The 16480-nt window shown below is 47.1% G+C and overlaps 1 protein-coding gene and 1 non-coding gene across 5 annotated transcripts in view; both read right to left on the bottom strand.

The window, feature by feature from the left end:
• The window catches only part of KHDC4 (KH domain containing 4, pre-mRNA splicing factor), a 109657-nt gene that overhangs the window by 36876 nt on the left and 56301 nt on the right, over positions 1–16480 (bottom strand). For 2 of the 4 annotated variants that reach the window (XR_015302622.1, XM_086947422.1), the window contains 3 exons: positions 12613–12779; positions 11153–11364; positions 10710–10770 (listed from right to left, as the gene is read on the bottom strand). Coding sequence is in view for 2 of the 4 variants with exons in the window: in XM_086947422.1 (XP_086803548.1) it covers positions 10710–10770; positions 11153–11364; positions 12613–12779 (440 nt within the window). In the remaining 2 variants the exon portion in view is untranslated. The remainder of the gene's footprint in view (positions 1–10709; positions 10771–11152; positions 11365–12612; positions 12780–16480) is intronic. The other 2 variants (XR_015302623.1, XM_086947423.1) reach the window with 1 other exon arrangement.
• LOC147673546 (small Cajal body-specific RNA 4) lies at positions 11458–11585 on the bottom strand. Its single transcript, XR_015302998.1, has one exon.

Below are 16480 nucleotides of genomic sequence, written 5' to 3'. Positions count from 1 at the left end.
ACTCAGAAAGGAGGAAAGCCAGACCAAGGCCGATCCTCCGATTCCCGCCGCTCTGACACGGGACAATAAGATGGAATGATCAACCGTGTCAAAAGTGGCGGAGAGATCGAGGACCACCAGGGCCTGGGGATGGTTAGTGTCCATACCCTCTCTGAGGTTGTCAAGGACCGATAATACAACGGACTCCGTGGAGTGTGAGGGACGGAACCCAGCCTGCCGGGGGGCTAATACCCTATTCTCCTCCACGAAGGTGCTCAGCGTTCTGGTTACATGGCGCTCCAGAACCTTCGCCAAAAAGGGCAGGAGTGAGATAGGGCGATAGTTGACAAGTACTGAGGGGTCCGCTCCATTTTTTTTTAAATGGGTAGGATGGGGGCCGATTTAAGAGGTGGGATGACAATGCCCTGTAATAGCGAGCTATTGAGAAGGGTGAGGGGAGGCGAGGCACATGCAGAGTAAATCTGTTTCAAAATATGTGCAGGGCAGGGATCTAAGGGGGAACCGGACTTGACCATCGGTAGAAGAGAAAGAAAGGATTCTTCTATAAGGAGAGGGATGAAGTCCAGACTTGCTATGTTGGGGGGACATTGGGGGTTGACAAAGGAGGGGGGATATTTGCTTTAATGGTAGAAATTTTATCAAGGAAAAAAGAACTGAGGGAGTCACAAAGATGCTGGGAGGGGGAGGGTTTGAGAGAGGCCCTATCAGAGTATGCAAGGTCGTGCACAATAGTGAAGATTTCTCTGGACTGATTTTCGGCGGCTAGAATTTTAGAAGAAAAGTAGGCGTTCTTGTTGACCAAGATGGATTTTTTTGTACTGGGCCAGAAGGGTGATGTATTGATTTCTTAGTATTGGACAGTAGCCCCCCCTCCAAGAGCGTTCTGCTCGACGGACGTTAAGTTTTTGAACTTTAAGTTCCTGATTGAACCAGTGATTCGAGTCGTTGGTGCGTCTGGATGATACACGCCTTAAGGGAGCGACTAAGTCGCAACCTGAACAAAGCCAAGAATTGATGGAATCAGCTTGTTCGAGAGATGACTGCCCGTGAAGATCCGGGCGAGAGGCGGAAAGTGTAGCAGACAGGGAGGTCACATCTACGTGGTTCCAGGAGCGGGCCCAAATGTTTTTAGGGAGGGATGACTTACGGGCTGAGCTAAGGGATAATGAAAAGGAGATGAGAAAATGATCGGACCAGGTGCAAGGGGAAATGGTCAAAGACGACACCGGGCAGTTGAGGGACCAAATCTGGTCTAGGATGTGGCCCTGACAGTGGGTTGGGGAGTGCACAACTGGGGAAAAATTAGGAAAACGGAGAGACTCCGAAAATTCTTTCGATGTTGAACATTCGGCCGGATCTGAAGGCCAAAAGTTGAAGTCTCCTAATACCAAAATGGCTGAGTTGTTTACAACTAGGGTTGTCACCAAGTCTTGGAAGCACGGCAGAAAAAGTTGAGGAGAAGAGGGAGGGCGGTACATCAGCACACAAGTGAGCGGAGTACTGAAAGAGTGTGCGGGCAACTAAAAAATCCGAAGAGCCGATAGGGGAGAAAGTTAGAGGTTGAAAAACTATTTCTCTGAGGGCAATCAGGGCGACGCCACCACCCGGTTTACCGGGGGGGACGATCGGCGCGAAGTGCATAATATGATGCGGGAAGCATGGCTAATAAGGGGGGAAGGGAACTGTCACAAAACCAAGTAAGAAAAAGGAGGTCGGGTTTGTGCAGGTCCAATAAAGTGAAGAGTTCATAGTAATGCTTAACAGCTGACCTGGTATTAAGGTAAAAAGCAGATAAAGTGGTGATGGAAGGGCGGGCCGACGGAACAGAGCAGGAACAGTTGGTAGGTGGAGGAGACCGAGGGGGGGAATGGTGGGAAGCGGATGGAGGGGTCAGACCCAATCTGTTAATGCGCGCTGTTACAATATCACCCAGAGGCCACGAGCCTTGAAGGCTAAGTAGCTGCGCAGGGGAATATTGTGTGAAATAGGCAGAGTGCTGGCCACTGGTCCCATTCGGACGCGGACGGGCGCAGACGGGCTTGCCTTAGGCGCGCAAACGGCGCTCGTCCGCTGCGCTTCCGATAGATGCACATGTTATAGTAGAAAGGGGGGTGTGGTCTCGAAGGAGCGTGGCCTGGGTGCACGCTGGAGATGGCGGCCGCAAATGTTTGTTTCCCTAAAGTCCGCGACAGCGTTCAAATCGGCTGTGCGGGATGACAGAGGGTGGGCTTCTGCCCCAAGAGTGAGCACAAGTAAGGTGAGAATAAAATACAGTTTGTTAAACAAGTGACTCAAAATTATTAAAAATCGCACCTAAAGCTCCCGACTTCCGCCTCAGGAGTAAGGTTCAAATGTGGGTGTGGGAACTGCTCCTGGAGGTGATAATCTTTTCACCCTCTCCAGGAACCCTTTGACGCCTTGGAGGACACCCACGTTTTTGAGCAGTTGCAGATGTTCAAATTCTAGTTACTCAGGAGCCATGTTGCAAAAAAGATTTTATGGTTACGGGTGGGACACTTTGCCCCCTTACATGGTTAGAATGTCCTGCCGTGTTCATAGTGGCATCACACTTTTCTGTGCCAGCACACCTAAGTCAGAAAACCATGCTCATATGGCCCACTGTAGTGTGACGTGCCATAATTGGAAATCTACCCTTTCAGCACCGTCACCCCGGATGTTTCGGACTGTGCTGGACCCGATATTTTTGCTGGATGTAGATCCCTGTGCACTTTCTCTGCTAGCTAGTGGTACAGTGCCTCTTCTCCCTCTTTCAACAAGAGATTAAGTCACAGCCATAATTAGCATATTTACCTAACTGGTCCCTTGTATATGGTTCAAAGGAAAGCCAGGGGCTGCGGAGTAAATGCCACCATTATCTCACTTCCTTTTAATCAAGGCTTCAATTTGGCCTCGAGGCTGTTCATCCTTGTGACGTCGAGACCTTTCTTCTTGGCCTCTACTACAGAGTGCCTTTTTTCAGCACCCAGATATCCCCATCATGAGTCAACTTCACCCTCCCGTTTCCCATTTAGGGTAGAGGTTTTTTTCCTGAGGGTTTGCCACGTGCGATTTCTCTGCATTTAAATCTGGAGGGGCCTTTTGGGTTTCTTTTTGCCCTTTGCATCTTCAAATAATAAACAGGCTTTTTGGGCTTGGATCGCTTTGGCTTTTATAACTCGTAACAGACACCAATAGGCCATAGGCTGAGCTAGGCGACTGCCTACGGCAAATTGCGTGTTCTGTTTAAAAACAGCACGCATCCGAAGGCCAATGAAATTGGACCTTGGAAATCCACACGCACAAGCTATGTGAAATCCAAGGTCCATTTTCAAAATGCCGGGATTAGGACTCTGGGCTGCGCGGACACTGCTGCGCAGTGTATGCAGAGCCAGAGGCCTAAAAAGGGGTGGGGAGACTATTCCCCATAGTGGCGCTACACTGGCAAACTCTGTAAAGTGGCGCTAATGTGTTTGGGTGCGACTAAAACCAATCAGGCCACTTTGTCTTATTTAAACAATGTTTTTCTTCCTTTTGTTTCTCTGTCCAAAGGCTGCAATTTGGGAGGGAAAAATGTCAGAAAAAGACGCAATTTTAAGCAATGTGTTTCCCCCGCCTCTTTTTTGGATCAATTTCACACGAAAATGAATGACAGGTGAGGAAGAGAGGGTAAGTGCCATTTGTGTTTACGGTTTTCAGCCGGTGAGGAGGAGCGAGACAAATTGAGAGGGAGATGGAGAGAAAGAAAGAGGGAAAGAGCCGCCAGCAGCCTCAGTACCAAAAGCAAAATAGGAGTACAATTTTATCAAAGTCCCTCAAGCTCTGTTAGATAGGCTTTTGTGAACATAACATTGGGTGCAGGGCCTATTTCAGTCCATTTGAAGAAGCTGTAAAGGTTCACAAAGCCTGGACCTCTTGTAAGAGTCTCACAGAACTGAGTCATCGTAAGCAGAGACTGCAGACGCCGAGGAAGGAACACAGTGAGGGGCTTTATGGGAAGGTAGCTATAAAACCGAATTACAAACCGTAAACCTCAATTTAAATTAAATTATTATTTAGAATACATTCACTCAAATAATTGTGCGTGCTGATTCCTCCCTGGTGTCAGTATTTCTACATTGCATTTACCACTGTTAACCAACTGCTTTGAGGTTGGGTTCAGGATGCGCCATTGGCTGTCAGACGGCGTGTTTTTTTTTTATTGGTGGTTAAAGATTAGCAGTCAATAAAATGCTTGAGCAAAGCCTAAGAATGGAGTCCTAGGGGACTGAATAAGTGACTGGAAGCAACCAACTGAACATGTGTCAACAAAAGGCTAGAGAGGAGCTGCAGAGACAATGTAGGATCCCTTAAACAAAACAAGGAAGAGTAGGGCGGTGCACTGTGTAGAGTCAGAGTCATAAGGGAAGACCGTAAGTGAAGCAAAAGACTTACTTCTAACAAGAAATCAGTCTAATTTGAAATATCTGGTGCTGTTAAGGCTCTCTAAACTCACTGCACTGGAGACCTGTAGCCCTTGACACAGACTTCACTAGTCAACAGTGCTAATTGGCAAAAAGAATTCCCTCTACATTTATTTATTTATTCAAAGTTTTATATAGCGCGAACAAGATCTTTGCAGATATCAGAGCGCTTTACAGAGACAGGGTACAATATACAGTATTGGGTACAATATGATAGCTTAGTAGAATAGGATAACAATCGTGTACATATATGAGGAACAGTAAACGATCAAGTAACTAATAAAACAAAAAGCGGTGCAGAGTCTTAGATCCAGCAACAATAGAGACCAGGTGAGCTTAGGCCAAAACGGATGGCTATAACCTCTTTCTTAATGCTTGCAGGAACAAGGGGTAGGGGCAACAGGAAGGAAGTTGGAACCGACTACTAGGAACAAAATGGTAGTCGGTGGTAAGTGAAATAGCATAATAGGATATCAGTCATGTACAGATAAAAATACAATAAACAAACTGGTAACCAGTACAGCAGCAACGATACAGACGTCCCTGTTCCAGCATCAGAAGCGTTCAGGTGAACTTGGCCATAAGGATGGCTTTTACCTCTTTCTTAAAAAGTGCCGTGGAGGGGATATGCCTAGTTTCAGGCGGGAGTGAGTTCCAGGTCCTGGGCGCCATCCCTGAGAAGGAGCGTTTGTATGTTTTTTCAGCTGTATTCTGGCCTCAAAGGGCAGCCAGTTCAGAGATTTTAAATCAGGGGATATATGCGAGTGTTTCCTAGAACCAGTGATGAGTCTCACGGCAGCGTTCAAGGAGGCTCTTAGGGGAGCGGTTGTTGAAAGAGGGAGACCGCTAAGGGTCGCAATTCCATAGTCTATGCGAGGGATGACTAGGGCTTGTAAGGCAGTTTGGAAGTCCTCAGCAGATCGGAAGGGTTTAAGTTTCCTCAACATGTTGACTTGGAAGTTAGCTCCTTTGCTAATGTGCTGCTGCATGTTGAGCTTGGCGTCAAGTGTAATGCCTAAGGATTTCGCGGATTCCACAATGGTGGGTTGGACATGGAGCGCAGTTAGCGGATTGAGCCAGGTTTGGGTGATGGCAATTTTCGTGGGGGTTAGATCAGAAGGAACTCAGTTTTCAGAGCATTTAATTTGAGGTGATTATCGGCCAACCATGATTGGGTGTTTCGGAGTGTGAAGTTCAGAAGCTTAATGTCTTCCGGGGATTGTAGCTTGAGGTAAAGTTGAGTGTCATCGGCGTACATATGGAAGAGTACATTGGATGCTTGAAGCAAGGAGGCGAGTGGTTCCATGATGAGGTTGAACAAAGTGGGGGACAGGGAGGAGCCTTGTGGGACGCCTAAAGTTACCGGCACCGGTGAGGACAGCACGTTGTTGATCTTGAACTTCTGTGAACAGTTATGTAGGAAGGAAGCGAACCATTTGAGAACAGTCCCGGATAGACCCATTCTGGTCTTTAGCAGCTCCAGAAGGTTTTCATGTTTGACAGTATCAAAAGCTGAGGAGAGGTCAAGAAGGATGAGGAGGCAGGAATCGTTGCGGTCAAGGATTTGGAGGGCGACATCAATTATGTGAGTCATAGCCGTTTCCGTACTGTGTTTCGCTCGGAAGCCTGATTGATGAGGGTTGAGGAGGTCAAACTGATCAATGTGTTTAGTCAGTTGGAGTTGTACACATTTTTCCAGAAGCTTGGCCAAGGTGGGGATATTGGTGATAGGGCGATAGTTGTTCAAGTCAGCCGGGTCAGCTGTAGGTTTCTTGAGTATAGGTGTGACTTGCCCCACCTTGAGGGAGTCTGGGATGAGGCCTCGTTGAAGGGAGCTGTTAATGATTTTAGTCCAGAGTGGAAGGAGCAGGGGGTGAAGTCTTTCACAGTATTAGCAGGTAGGGGGTCAGTGAAGTGATTAGAGGGCTTCAAGGTGGTGAGCAGTTTGCGAATTGCTTCTTCAGTGTAGGTGTCGAATGACGTCCGTGATGCATTGTTTTTAGGGTGAGTGGTAGTCACTCTGATGGGGCTGGACTATTGGCTTGCATCAATGAGGAGATCACTTCTTATGTTGTCGGTCTTTAGCTTGAAGAATGCGGAAAAGTCTCCACAGTGTGGAATATCGCTTGTTGCGCTGTTTGATTGTGAAGGTTGCATCTTGGTTTGAGCTTTGATTAGATCCTAAAAATGCATGCGAATCCACCGCCCGTCTTGCCGGTCCTGTCGAGCCTAATGAGGTGGTAGTTGGGGGGGGGACTAGTATGTCCATTATAGGCGTAGAAGATTCAGTTAGCCACGTTTCAGTCAGAATGGCCAGGTCGAGGTCCAATGCTATAATGAGATCCGCGATGTCGGAGGAGTGTCTCAGGGCCGATCTACAATTGAGAAGGATGCATTTGAGTCTGGGGGAGAGAAGGGTGATCGATTGCTCTAGAAAGAGGGGGACTTCTGAGGTTATTGGGGACGGAACTTCTGTTGCTCAGAGTGGGGGGGGGGGGCCTAAGGGGATTAGTGAGGATTGTGGGAATGGGGAGGTGTGTAGCGGTTTAGTGTTTTAAGGGACCAGGGCCGAATGAGCGAAGGAGGGTGCATAGGTCACGTTCCGAAAGGGGGTTAAGGGCGTGACGGGGGCGTGTGTGATTACGGGCGGGGATAGAGGGCCAACGCGGGGAGTATGATTTATGAGGGTATGTAGGGTGGGTGGGGGGTTTGTTGCGTGAGGGGGCGGTGATAGGTAAGGGTTGTCTGGTGAGTGTGGTAAGTAGATCTTTGATTGTGTGGAGCTCTTCTTTGACTTGTAAGAGGGTGGCTATAATCATGTCCAGAGGAGGGTTAGGGGGGGAGGGAGGGATGGGCGCCGTGGGCGAATTGTTGATTAGGGAGCTGAAATGGGGACTGGGGGGGGGGGGGGGCTATGCTAGCGTTGATGCCGGGCTCTGAGGTAATAGTGAGTGGGGTGTCATTCGATGGGTGTGAGAGAATGTGGGTGAGGGGTGGGGAGGGGGGTGTTGGAGGCATAGGTGGGGGTGCTGGAGGGGGGCGGAGCAAATGAGTTGAGGGGTGGGGGGAGGCTGGAGACAGTGGGGGTGTGTCGAGGGTATCGGGGGCTGAGAGTGGGGGGGGGGAGCGAGGAGGAGGGGTTGAGGTAGGGGAGGTGGTGTGTTCCGCGACTCTGGTTGGGAGAGTGGGGTAGTGGGGAGTAAGCGTGGGAGGGGAGATAGTGTGAGAGCTGGACCTGCCGCGGGGCAGGGGGATAGGTTCCAGCCGATGGAGGGTTCTGCGAGATTCATAGGAGGTGAGAGTTGGGGGGTATGGAGGATGTATGAGGGGGAGAGATCTCTGCCATTGGGTGAGGGGTGTGGAGAGGTTATATCCGGTAGGTGAGCGACTACATCGCTTGGGATATATGAGGGGGGAGTAGTCCTCTTGCGTGGATGAGAGGTGAGGTTACAACTGGTGGGTGACTGACTACAGCACTGGGGGGATGGGAGAAGTGTGTGTCGTTCAGCTGATGTGCTAGGATAGGCAAGTTAGATTGGAGATTAGAAGTGGGAGTGGGGGGGTTGTGTAACTTGAGAAGTTAGGAAAGGAGGTGCGCCGGTTAGAGAGGTGTTCGAAGAAGGTGGGGAACAAATTGTCGAGCAGGTCCAGGTTCTGATCAGTGGATTGGAATAGGATGGTACCGCTGTTGTAGATGGTGATGGTTGCTCTACCTGGGAAAGTTTGGGATGGGGTGGTAGTAAGTGTTAGGCCATGAGCGGTTTTTCTGGTGGTGGAGATAGTGAGAATGGAGAGGAAGGCTTTCCTCCATTGTGCTCTGCGTAGAGTGTTAAGAATGAAATCAGTGCTCGTGGCACCATTGGTCGGTGAAAAATAGGTGTCCACAAACGGGGTTTCAGGGTGGGCCTTCAGGATGTTGTGTTTGAAGCGTTTGGCGTTATTTTTGGATAACTCGGGAGGGTAGTTAATTTTGTAAGTGTGCTTGCCCATGCGTTCCATAACAGAGGAGGAGTGGGTAAGTAGGTAGAAGAGGGGCGGGTGTGCATAGATGAGAATGTGAGGTTCCAATGGTGTAGGCCTGATGAGAAAAGAGAATGAAGATAGCCTTAGGTGTGGGCAGTTGTTGAGTTGGATGACTAATCTAAGATGGCCACCAAAGTGGGGGACTAGTCCAACATGGCCGCCAGAGTAGAATATACAGGGACCAGAGTCCTATGTAGTAGTCCCTTGTCTATTGTAGATGTGTTAAGAGTTTATTTTCCCTTTCTAATCCAGGGGAAGTCGAGTTAGTCCATCATCTATGTTGCTAGGCAGGGAGGAGAGAGTTTCTGAGTTGCATGGAGGTGAGGGGAGAGACTTATCTGTTTTTGGTGACCCCTGAACGCAATGGAATGCAGCCTCATGGTCATCTGGTGGGCAGTGGAGGCGATTTATGGCTCCTGTTTATGGCCCCCGCGATTTTAGGTAAGGGAAAGTGCAGGGGCTGCTGTGTCCGCAATAGTAATTTTACATGCAGGTACCCCTATAAGAAACCATAAAGATTGTTTGAAATAATATTTTTTGTGGCGATACCTTCAGGAACAGCGTGCTCATTGTGGTCGCCCGAACTGCATTGATGTTTTACAAATCCGTAGCTTCAAGGCAGTGTTGCGTTGACACTGACCGATCACCCAGGCTGAGCACACCGGGGACGCTCCGATTGCCCAGCTGGGGGCGGGGGGGGGGGCAAACGGAGGAGGCATCCGGCTGAACAGAGTACGCGAGCGAACGTTCCTCACTCCCACGAGAGTCTCCACAGAGGTGGGGGCGCTCTCGCTCGCCTGCGCCAGGTCAGTCCGCACACCCTTTCATCTGCTTGGATCCCGGACACGGATCCACGATATCGCTAGGGCTGGGCGGGGGGGGGGGGGGGGGGGGGGGGGGGGGATCGAGCTCACCCTGGCAGCAACTTCCTCTGGTGTCGCCGTGGTGCGCAAGGCTCAGCCCCAAGGCGAACAGGCAGGCACACCGCTCACCGGGCGGGATAGGGCGAACACCCCCAGCATGAGCGGGACACCGGGGTGATCTCAGGCCGTAAAAGCAGGCAGTCAGGAAACAAACTCCGCAGTGGGGCTACCAACGTCCAGCCGGCGCCAGCAGCGGTCCAGGTCCCCTTCCACGACCGGACCTCCACAGCTGGACTCGCAGGCAACCAAGGCAACTCAACAGGCAACCAAGGCAACTCGCAGGCGACTCCGCAGTGGGTCTCACGACCGGCGCCAGCAGTGATCCGGGTTCAGGTCCCCTTTCACTATTCTATCTCTGTTCCATTTCCGATTTGCATTCCTTCACGCTGGGAAGTCCACACAGAAAAAAGTGCACCAAGAAAAGTGAGAAGCGCAACAGAAGTCCCGGATTAACCTCCAAATACACTGCTGCGGCTAGCCAGCCACAATTATCTACTAGGAAAGCATACAGTGCTGCCGCATATTACAGAGAAAGGTCTCTTTCTCCAGCTTATTATGTTCTGTACTGCATACCTAGAATAAACAGACACCCAGCTACCTCACTGCCCTTTGTAACAGCCTTGTTACACCCACATGCACTTCAAACACAACTTTAACACATGCTAAACTGCAGACCTGCGCAACATTTACGCCACACAAAGGAGCGAAGGATCCATTTGCAGAGTACTTGTTACCACTTTAAAGACTGTCTGCCAAGGATAGGTAAAAGTGCTTGACTTGCCACTAGAAAAAGTACTGCTGTCACCACTGTCAGCCCTCTTCAGGCCATTGAGTTGACTGTAGTCCTGCTTTACGAAAAAAAGGGTGAATTCAACATGACATGCCCTTGGGCACCAAAAGCCCTACTCTGGGACTCAATCTGAGTTATAAACTGTACCTCCAATCCACATGAATGATATCTGTGTGTACCACGATGGGCATAAAAATAATTTCTGCTTGTGGCTAGAGATCAAGGCAGGGGCGCATGTTCTACTCAGTCAAGCAGGGGACCTTGAACATACATACAGTTCCAGACTGCCTGGCCACAAACAATTAGTTTAAATGCAATTGGGACAGATTATAAGCATTCGGTCAACTGTGTTACAGCAGATGTCCAACCTACTTATAACAAGAGTGACTACTTGACCAAAAGGACATGAACTGTGGTTCAATGCAAAAAAAATCGGAAAGTGAACTTAAGATACTGATGGGTTGTTATTTTAAGGAACTGAATGAGTGGAACATTTATGCTGCCATCACTTACAGTTTGCAATAAATCCTCGCAGAGTTTTTTCGCTGTGGTCAGCCCTTCTTGTTTAGGATGGCTGCAGAAGAACATGACAAAAAGTAGAACTACTATTGAGAAAAAGCTCTGTGACATCACATTCAATTACTCTGCCACACATAGGTGGTCAAGTCCTAAACAGCATAGTTCCTGCAGCCCCACTGGCTTTTAAAGAGCCTCAAATTTTGATAGTTAAAATAAGTTTGTACCAATCCCTTATGGCCAAAGAAGGAGTGACCAACATTCAGAGATCTCTGCAGAAAAGCTTATAACATTACTTTATTCTTAAAACAAGTTAAAATGCTTTATTTAGGTCTAACAATATGGAAATAATGGAGAAGCAGAATATGCAATTGGGAGAGGATAGATGAGCAGTGTAAATGTACTTTGGTCCCTGCAGACCCTAGAGCATCTCCGATTACCTAATATAAATGTACATCGGCTCAAAGGCTTCTCTGCCAGATGCAGGTTCGATGCAGCCAGAGCCCCTTCCGCGCAGAAAAACCTTGGCTCCCGTCTCCAACTGGATATGCTGTAGGTACGAGCAGTTTGGCCCCTCCACTTTCTCCTTCACGTTAAATGAGGGTGGCGCTTGGTCCAGGCCAATGAACAGTTTATCCTGCACGTAGTGCATCTGGCAAAGACAGACAGTAATCATATTATGAGAATCCAAGACATGACTCACCCACTCGTAAGAAAATCAAGGCAAACAGAAATTTGCCAGAATAACTGTCGGACAGTGCAGTCAGTCCTTGGCTGCTCTTTAGACAGGACTGCTCTCTGCTTCCTTTTTTTCTAGGAAGATGGTATCAGCGGAACCTAACTATACAGGCCCAGCCTTCTTTATCCTCCAATAAGCACACAAACAAAACGTATTGCTTTAAACACTACAAAAATACTACATGGAGCACAAAAAAAAAAAAAGATTAATACACAATTTCGACCTACTAAAACAATAATCACTGCCATTTGCCCAAAAAAGGATGACATTTTATGGGACCACAAACAAGTTATTAAATCTCAATCATTATTACCATTCAAGCACATTGGATCCATTTGGATGGACATGAAAAAATCCTGGTTCAGGGGCCTTAAAAATGTATGATCCTTCCTGAGGGTGGTGCAAACAGACATTGGCTACGCTCAAAGAACAGCAGTAACCTGATTTCAGAGAAAATAAATTAACTGCGAAGCTAAAAAAGGAATCTAAAGAAATCCAGGTGCACCCCGCGCAAGGATTTTTTTTTCCTCACCTCGAGCAATCATCTACAATATTAATTACCATTAAGAGGCTATGCATCAGTGAACCACTCCCATAACAATTCAGGGTAACTGTTACACAAATGTGCCTTTTAGGTTACTGGTCGGAAGGAAAAGAAAGTCAAATTAAAACTAACAATCTTTCCTTTCAGGACTTAGAAGCTTACGCAAAATCCTTTTACAGTCTTGCACCATACCACATACCCTTGGTGGAACATTTCATCACGCAACTTCGCTTTGCTTCTATATTATGTAATGCACGATATTTTATTCTGATACTAAACGTCAAATCCTAAAGCATTTCCATAAATGTTTTAATGGCATGGCCTGGACAGGGCAGACTAACCAACAGGAAGAGGTGGATAGTTTGAAAAGAGTTAAAGCTTCCAAGACCCCCGATAACTTCTACTTTACTTAATATACAATAATATCAGTTGTCTTGGGAATCTTCGTCATCTAAGATGCATCATATTTCAGAGTTCGAAAAAGAGGCAAACATATTCCTAAGAGCAGTCAAAGCCTCCAACCCAGTTCTGCACACACAACTATGTCAAAGCTAATTACTGAAATCACTGTGCAAAAAATCAACATATCAAAAATAAATATAGATTGTTGTTCTTACTTTACCTACCCCGGACTGGAATTGCTTCGGGCCGCCAGTTTGGGGCAGGTGAGAGGAGGGAGCAGACTGATGATACACCGTCACGGTCGCACCATTAAAAACGGCACCTCCAGCTGCAGCCTTCATCATGCCGCTAGTGATTATCTCTTTTATAAGGTTTACCGCTTCTGTTGGGAATAAATAAAGACTTAATGCAGGGATAGAGCTTCCCCTCAAGGCAATCTTTTGCAACGTTACAGAATAAAAATATGTTACTGAATGGTTATAAAAATGGATGGATTGTCTATGCCGTCAAAGACTACTTTTGATGGACTAACCAGCCTGTCTTGCTTTTTTAGGTCTCGCCTAGCGTTTTGCGTAAGCAATAGCTATGCGAGAGAGAGAGCTGCTCCAGGAAAGCTTACCAAGGGGCTTTTCAATGCGGATTATCGACAGTGCATGTGCTCGTGCGTGCGCTTGCCATTTGCCTGCCCCCCCCATCCGACTTGAAAGGAATGCCTCGCCCGCCACAGCAATGCAGAGAGCTTGTTAGGTCTCATGTGCGCTGGAGCATTTGCGGCCGCTTTGATGTCAGGGCCACTCAGACCATCACAGCAGCCGCCAAATGCTCCCAATTTGCCATCCGAAGCCCCTTACTGCTTTGCTTGTTCACCTCATTCTTCTAGCTCAGCATCGCCATTTGGAAAGAGATTCTCGTCAAAGCTTTGCCCATTGAGCTTCTGAGGGTGGGGAATGACCGTCACCTGCTATGCGAATATGGGCGCATTGAGAATACAGCCTCGTACACTTCTTTACTCTTTCTGCAGCCTGTAACCAGCACTGTTTACACAGGGGATTAAAGAGCTCTGACGTCAACAGTGGCGTCTTCTGCACTACTCAAACCTTCACAAATAGATCTAATGTATGGCCACACTTTCCGATTTCACTGCCTCGACTTTCCTGGGCGCTTCCTCTGTAGGAAGCGGTGTCTCCCACGGCTGACTCGGTAGCTAAAGGCGGTAAGCGCTCACATGTGTCCTGAGACTTTCCCAGAACGAAGCCCTGCGGCCTGCAGTCCTCGCCTGCAGCTACCTTCACGCTAGAGTGCTTTCAGGACCTCTCCATATCATGTTTATTTGCTCTACTCACCCGCGAGTGACCTTTCGCTTTTTGTTGGTTTCCTACCTCAGCTCAGAAGTTCGTTTGCAGGCATTCTGCATTTATGTTGTAACAACAATGAATTGCTGTTTTGCTTTTTAAGTACCAATGAAAAAGCTCACTAAAAATGCAGTCCCTCGGAAAGTAGGCCTGCGCCCTCCCTCCCCCACCCTTATGGCTTCCAATACCACACACAGTCCTGCAGCTGCCTCAAACAGGTCTCACATTCCACTCTTCTTTCATAGCCCTGATATCCAATTAAGTAAATTAGTTATTGCCACATGGTTAATTTTACAGCAACGATGTGAGTTAATATTACAGCACCGTTGTCCTTAAATTTCATCAAAAATTTAAAATACAGGAGTGTTTTGGGTGCAGCTATTAGCCATACCAAAGCTTTACTGACTGTAGTTCTTGTAACCTTCATTTTCCACCAATAAGAGGGCAACATAATTTTCACTCATGCCTATACTTCTTAAATACATTGTTTCTCCATTCTGCCCAGGCTAAGCTAAAGTCATCCTCTCATCTACCCAAAGCCACAATGTACAAGCTTGCATACAAATCACAAATCTCTTTGTAGACATTCAGATCAATGTGTCTGCACTGCATACTTTTGCTTCCATTTTCTTTGCTTTTGTTGTCTAGAGCTCTGTAGATATTTTCTTCGTCCTCTGGTATCGCCTATATGGTCTTCGGGCCTAGAATTCCTCCCTGAATTGCTGCATTACCTCTAAATGAAACCCTCAGCATTTGTCCTAGATAACACACCCTTTGCAAGCACACACAATTCAAAGACCTCTCCTTGCACAGTAAGTTATTTCTGAGTTTGAAGTTTCGAACAGGGAGGGCTTCCATCTCGCTCCGATCTCTGTTCCCAGCTAAAGATTACAGCAACTTTGCTAGGACCTATGGCAGGCAGATGAAGAAATTCAACTGCAGGGATGTCAGCCTGGGCTCTGCACAAACAACCTAGTGTTGGTGTCAACAACTCAAATTCTAGATAGTGGAAACTTAGTCTTGGAAACCACATCGCCTCTCCCAACTATCCAAACCATCATCATTTGCATCACCTTTTTTAGGAGAGGGCTGATAAATAATTTGTGGTCACGCAATTGAAACTCCAGGATGTAAATTGTTTATGGTTAGGAGGATTTATTGGGAAAACCAAAACGTCAGTGCACACTTTCACCACGCACAGACATCACTCATCAGTGCACGCTTTCACCGGACACAGACACCATCACTCATCAGTGCACGCTTTCACCGGACACAGACACCACCAGCTGTCTGTGCACGCTTTCACCAGACACCACCAGCTGTCAGAGCACGCTTTCACCAGACACCACCAACTGTCAGAGCACGCTTTCACCAGACACCACCAACGGTCAGTGCACGCTTTCAACAGACACCACCAGCGGTCAGTGCACGCTTTCAACAGACACAGACACCACCAACTGTCAGTGCACGCTTTCACCAGACACCACCAACGGTCAGTGCACGCTTTCAACATACACCACCAGCTGTCAGTGCACGCTTTCAACAGACACCACCAGCTGTCAGTGCACGCTTTCACCAGACACAGACACCACCAACTGTCAGTGCACGCTTTCACCAGACACAAACACCACCAGCCGTCAGTGCACGCTTCTCTCTATCGCCCTCCCTCTATCGAACCACCACAGCATCACTCAGGGGCACCACAGCATCACTCAGGGGCACCACAACATCACTGAATGCCACAGCATCATGCTGAACGCCACGAACGCCACAGCATCACTGAACGCCACAGCATCACTTGTCGCCACGACAACATCACTCAGCGCCACCACACCATCAATCTGTACAGCCATTCAACAACTGGTTCAAATATGTTCTCTCAATGTTCAAGCTTTATTACAAATGTGACAAAAATGTTTGATATTTCACTTCTGTTCTTATATTTTAGTCACGATAAAATACACTGAACATAATCTTCACAAAAGTTATTTACTACTAAATTTTAAGCTATTGCCATTATACATAATAACTTTTAAGTATTAAATATTTAAAAAAAATAAAAGCCATTGTTATTTGTAATATCAATACATCTAAGTGACGTAAATATAACACATTGCATTACAAATGCTATAGGTGTCACATTTTCAAAAGTTATAACTATTGGCATTGTTAATGACAAAGCTATTAATTTCGCTATTTTCAAAACCAACACATAAATAAAAATGTTGTCATTTACAATACCACTGGTCAAACTTTCCTAATGCGAGACATATTGCATTGCAAATGCTTGTTTTTAATTACCATTCTGCTTGACGAGCAGACTTTGGTAAAAGGATTAGATTTTGTGAATAGATTTGCATTAATCAAACTTTCCTGATACAAGGTCCATCTTTATCACATACAAAAAACACACAGCTTTAACACTCCCATACATTCAGCAGAGCCTCTTAAACATCAATAAAAGGAATGATAGTAAGGCACTGAAGAGTTCTACAACATACTCCATACACCTTCACTTTCCCCAAGTGGGCTGAATGCCGAAGATACTGTTTAAGGAGGTTACCCAGCCTCACTATGTGGATTTTTACATTATATATGGAGTACTGTAAATACAAGTAAGCAAAGAAAGAACATGACAGAACAAGGGGGAGTTCACACGATAAGGGCATCATGGAGGCTTTGCAACTGCATGGGTCTCAGGGAACCAGATAAAAAAAAACACTTCTGTACC

This window comes from Lissotriton vulgaris, chromosome 12 (genome assembly GCF_964263255.1).
Source record: "Lissotriton vulgaris chromosome 12, aLisVul1.2, whole genome shotgun sequence".
Lineage (NCBI taxonomy): Eukaryota > Metazoa > Chordata > Amphibia > Caudata > Salamandridae > Lissotriton > Lissotriton vulgaris.
Note: the sequence above shows the minus strand (reverse complement) of the source record. Positions and strands in the feature narration are given on the sequence as shown.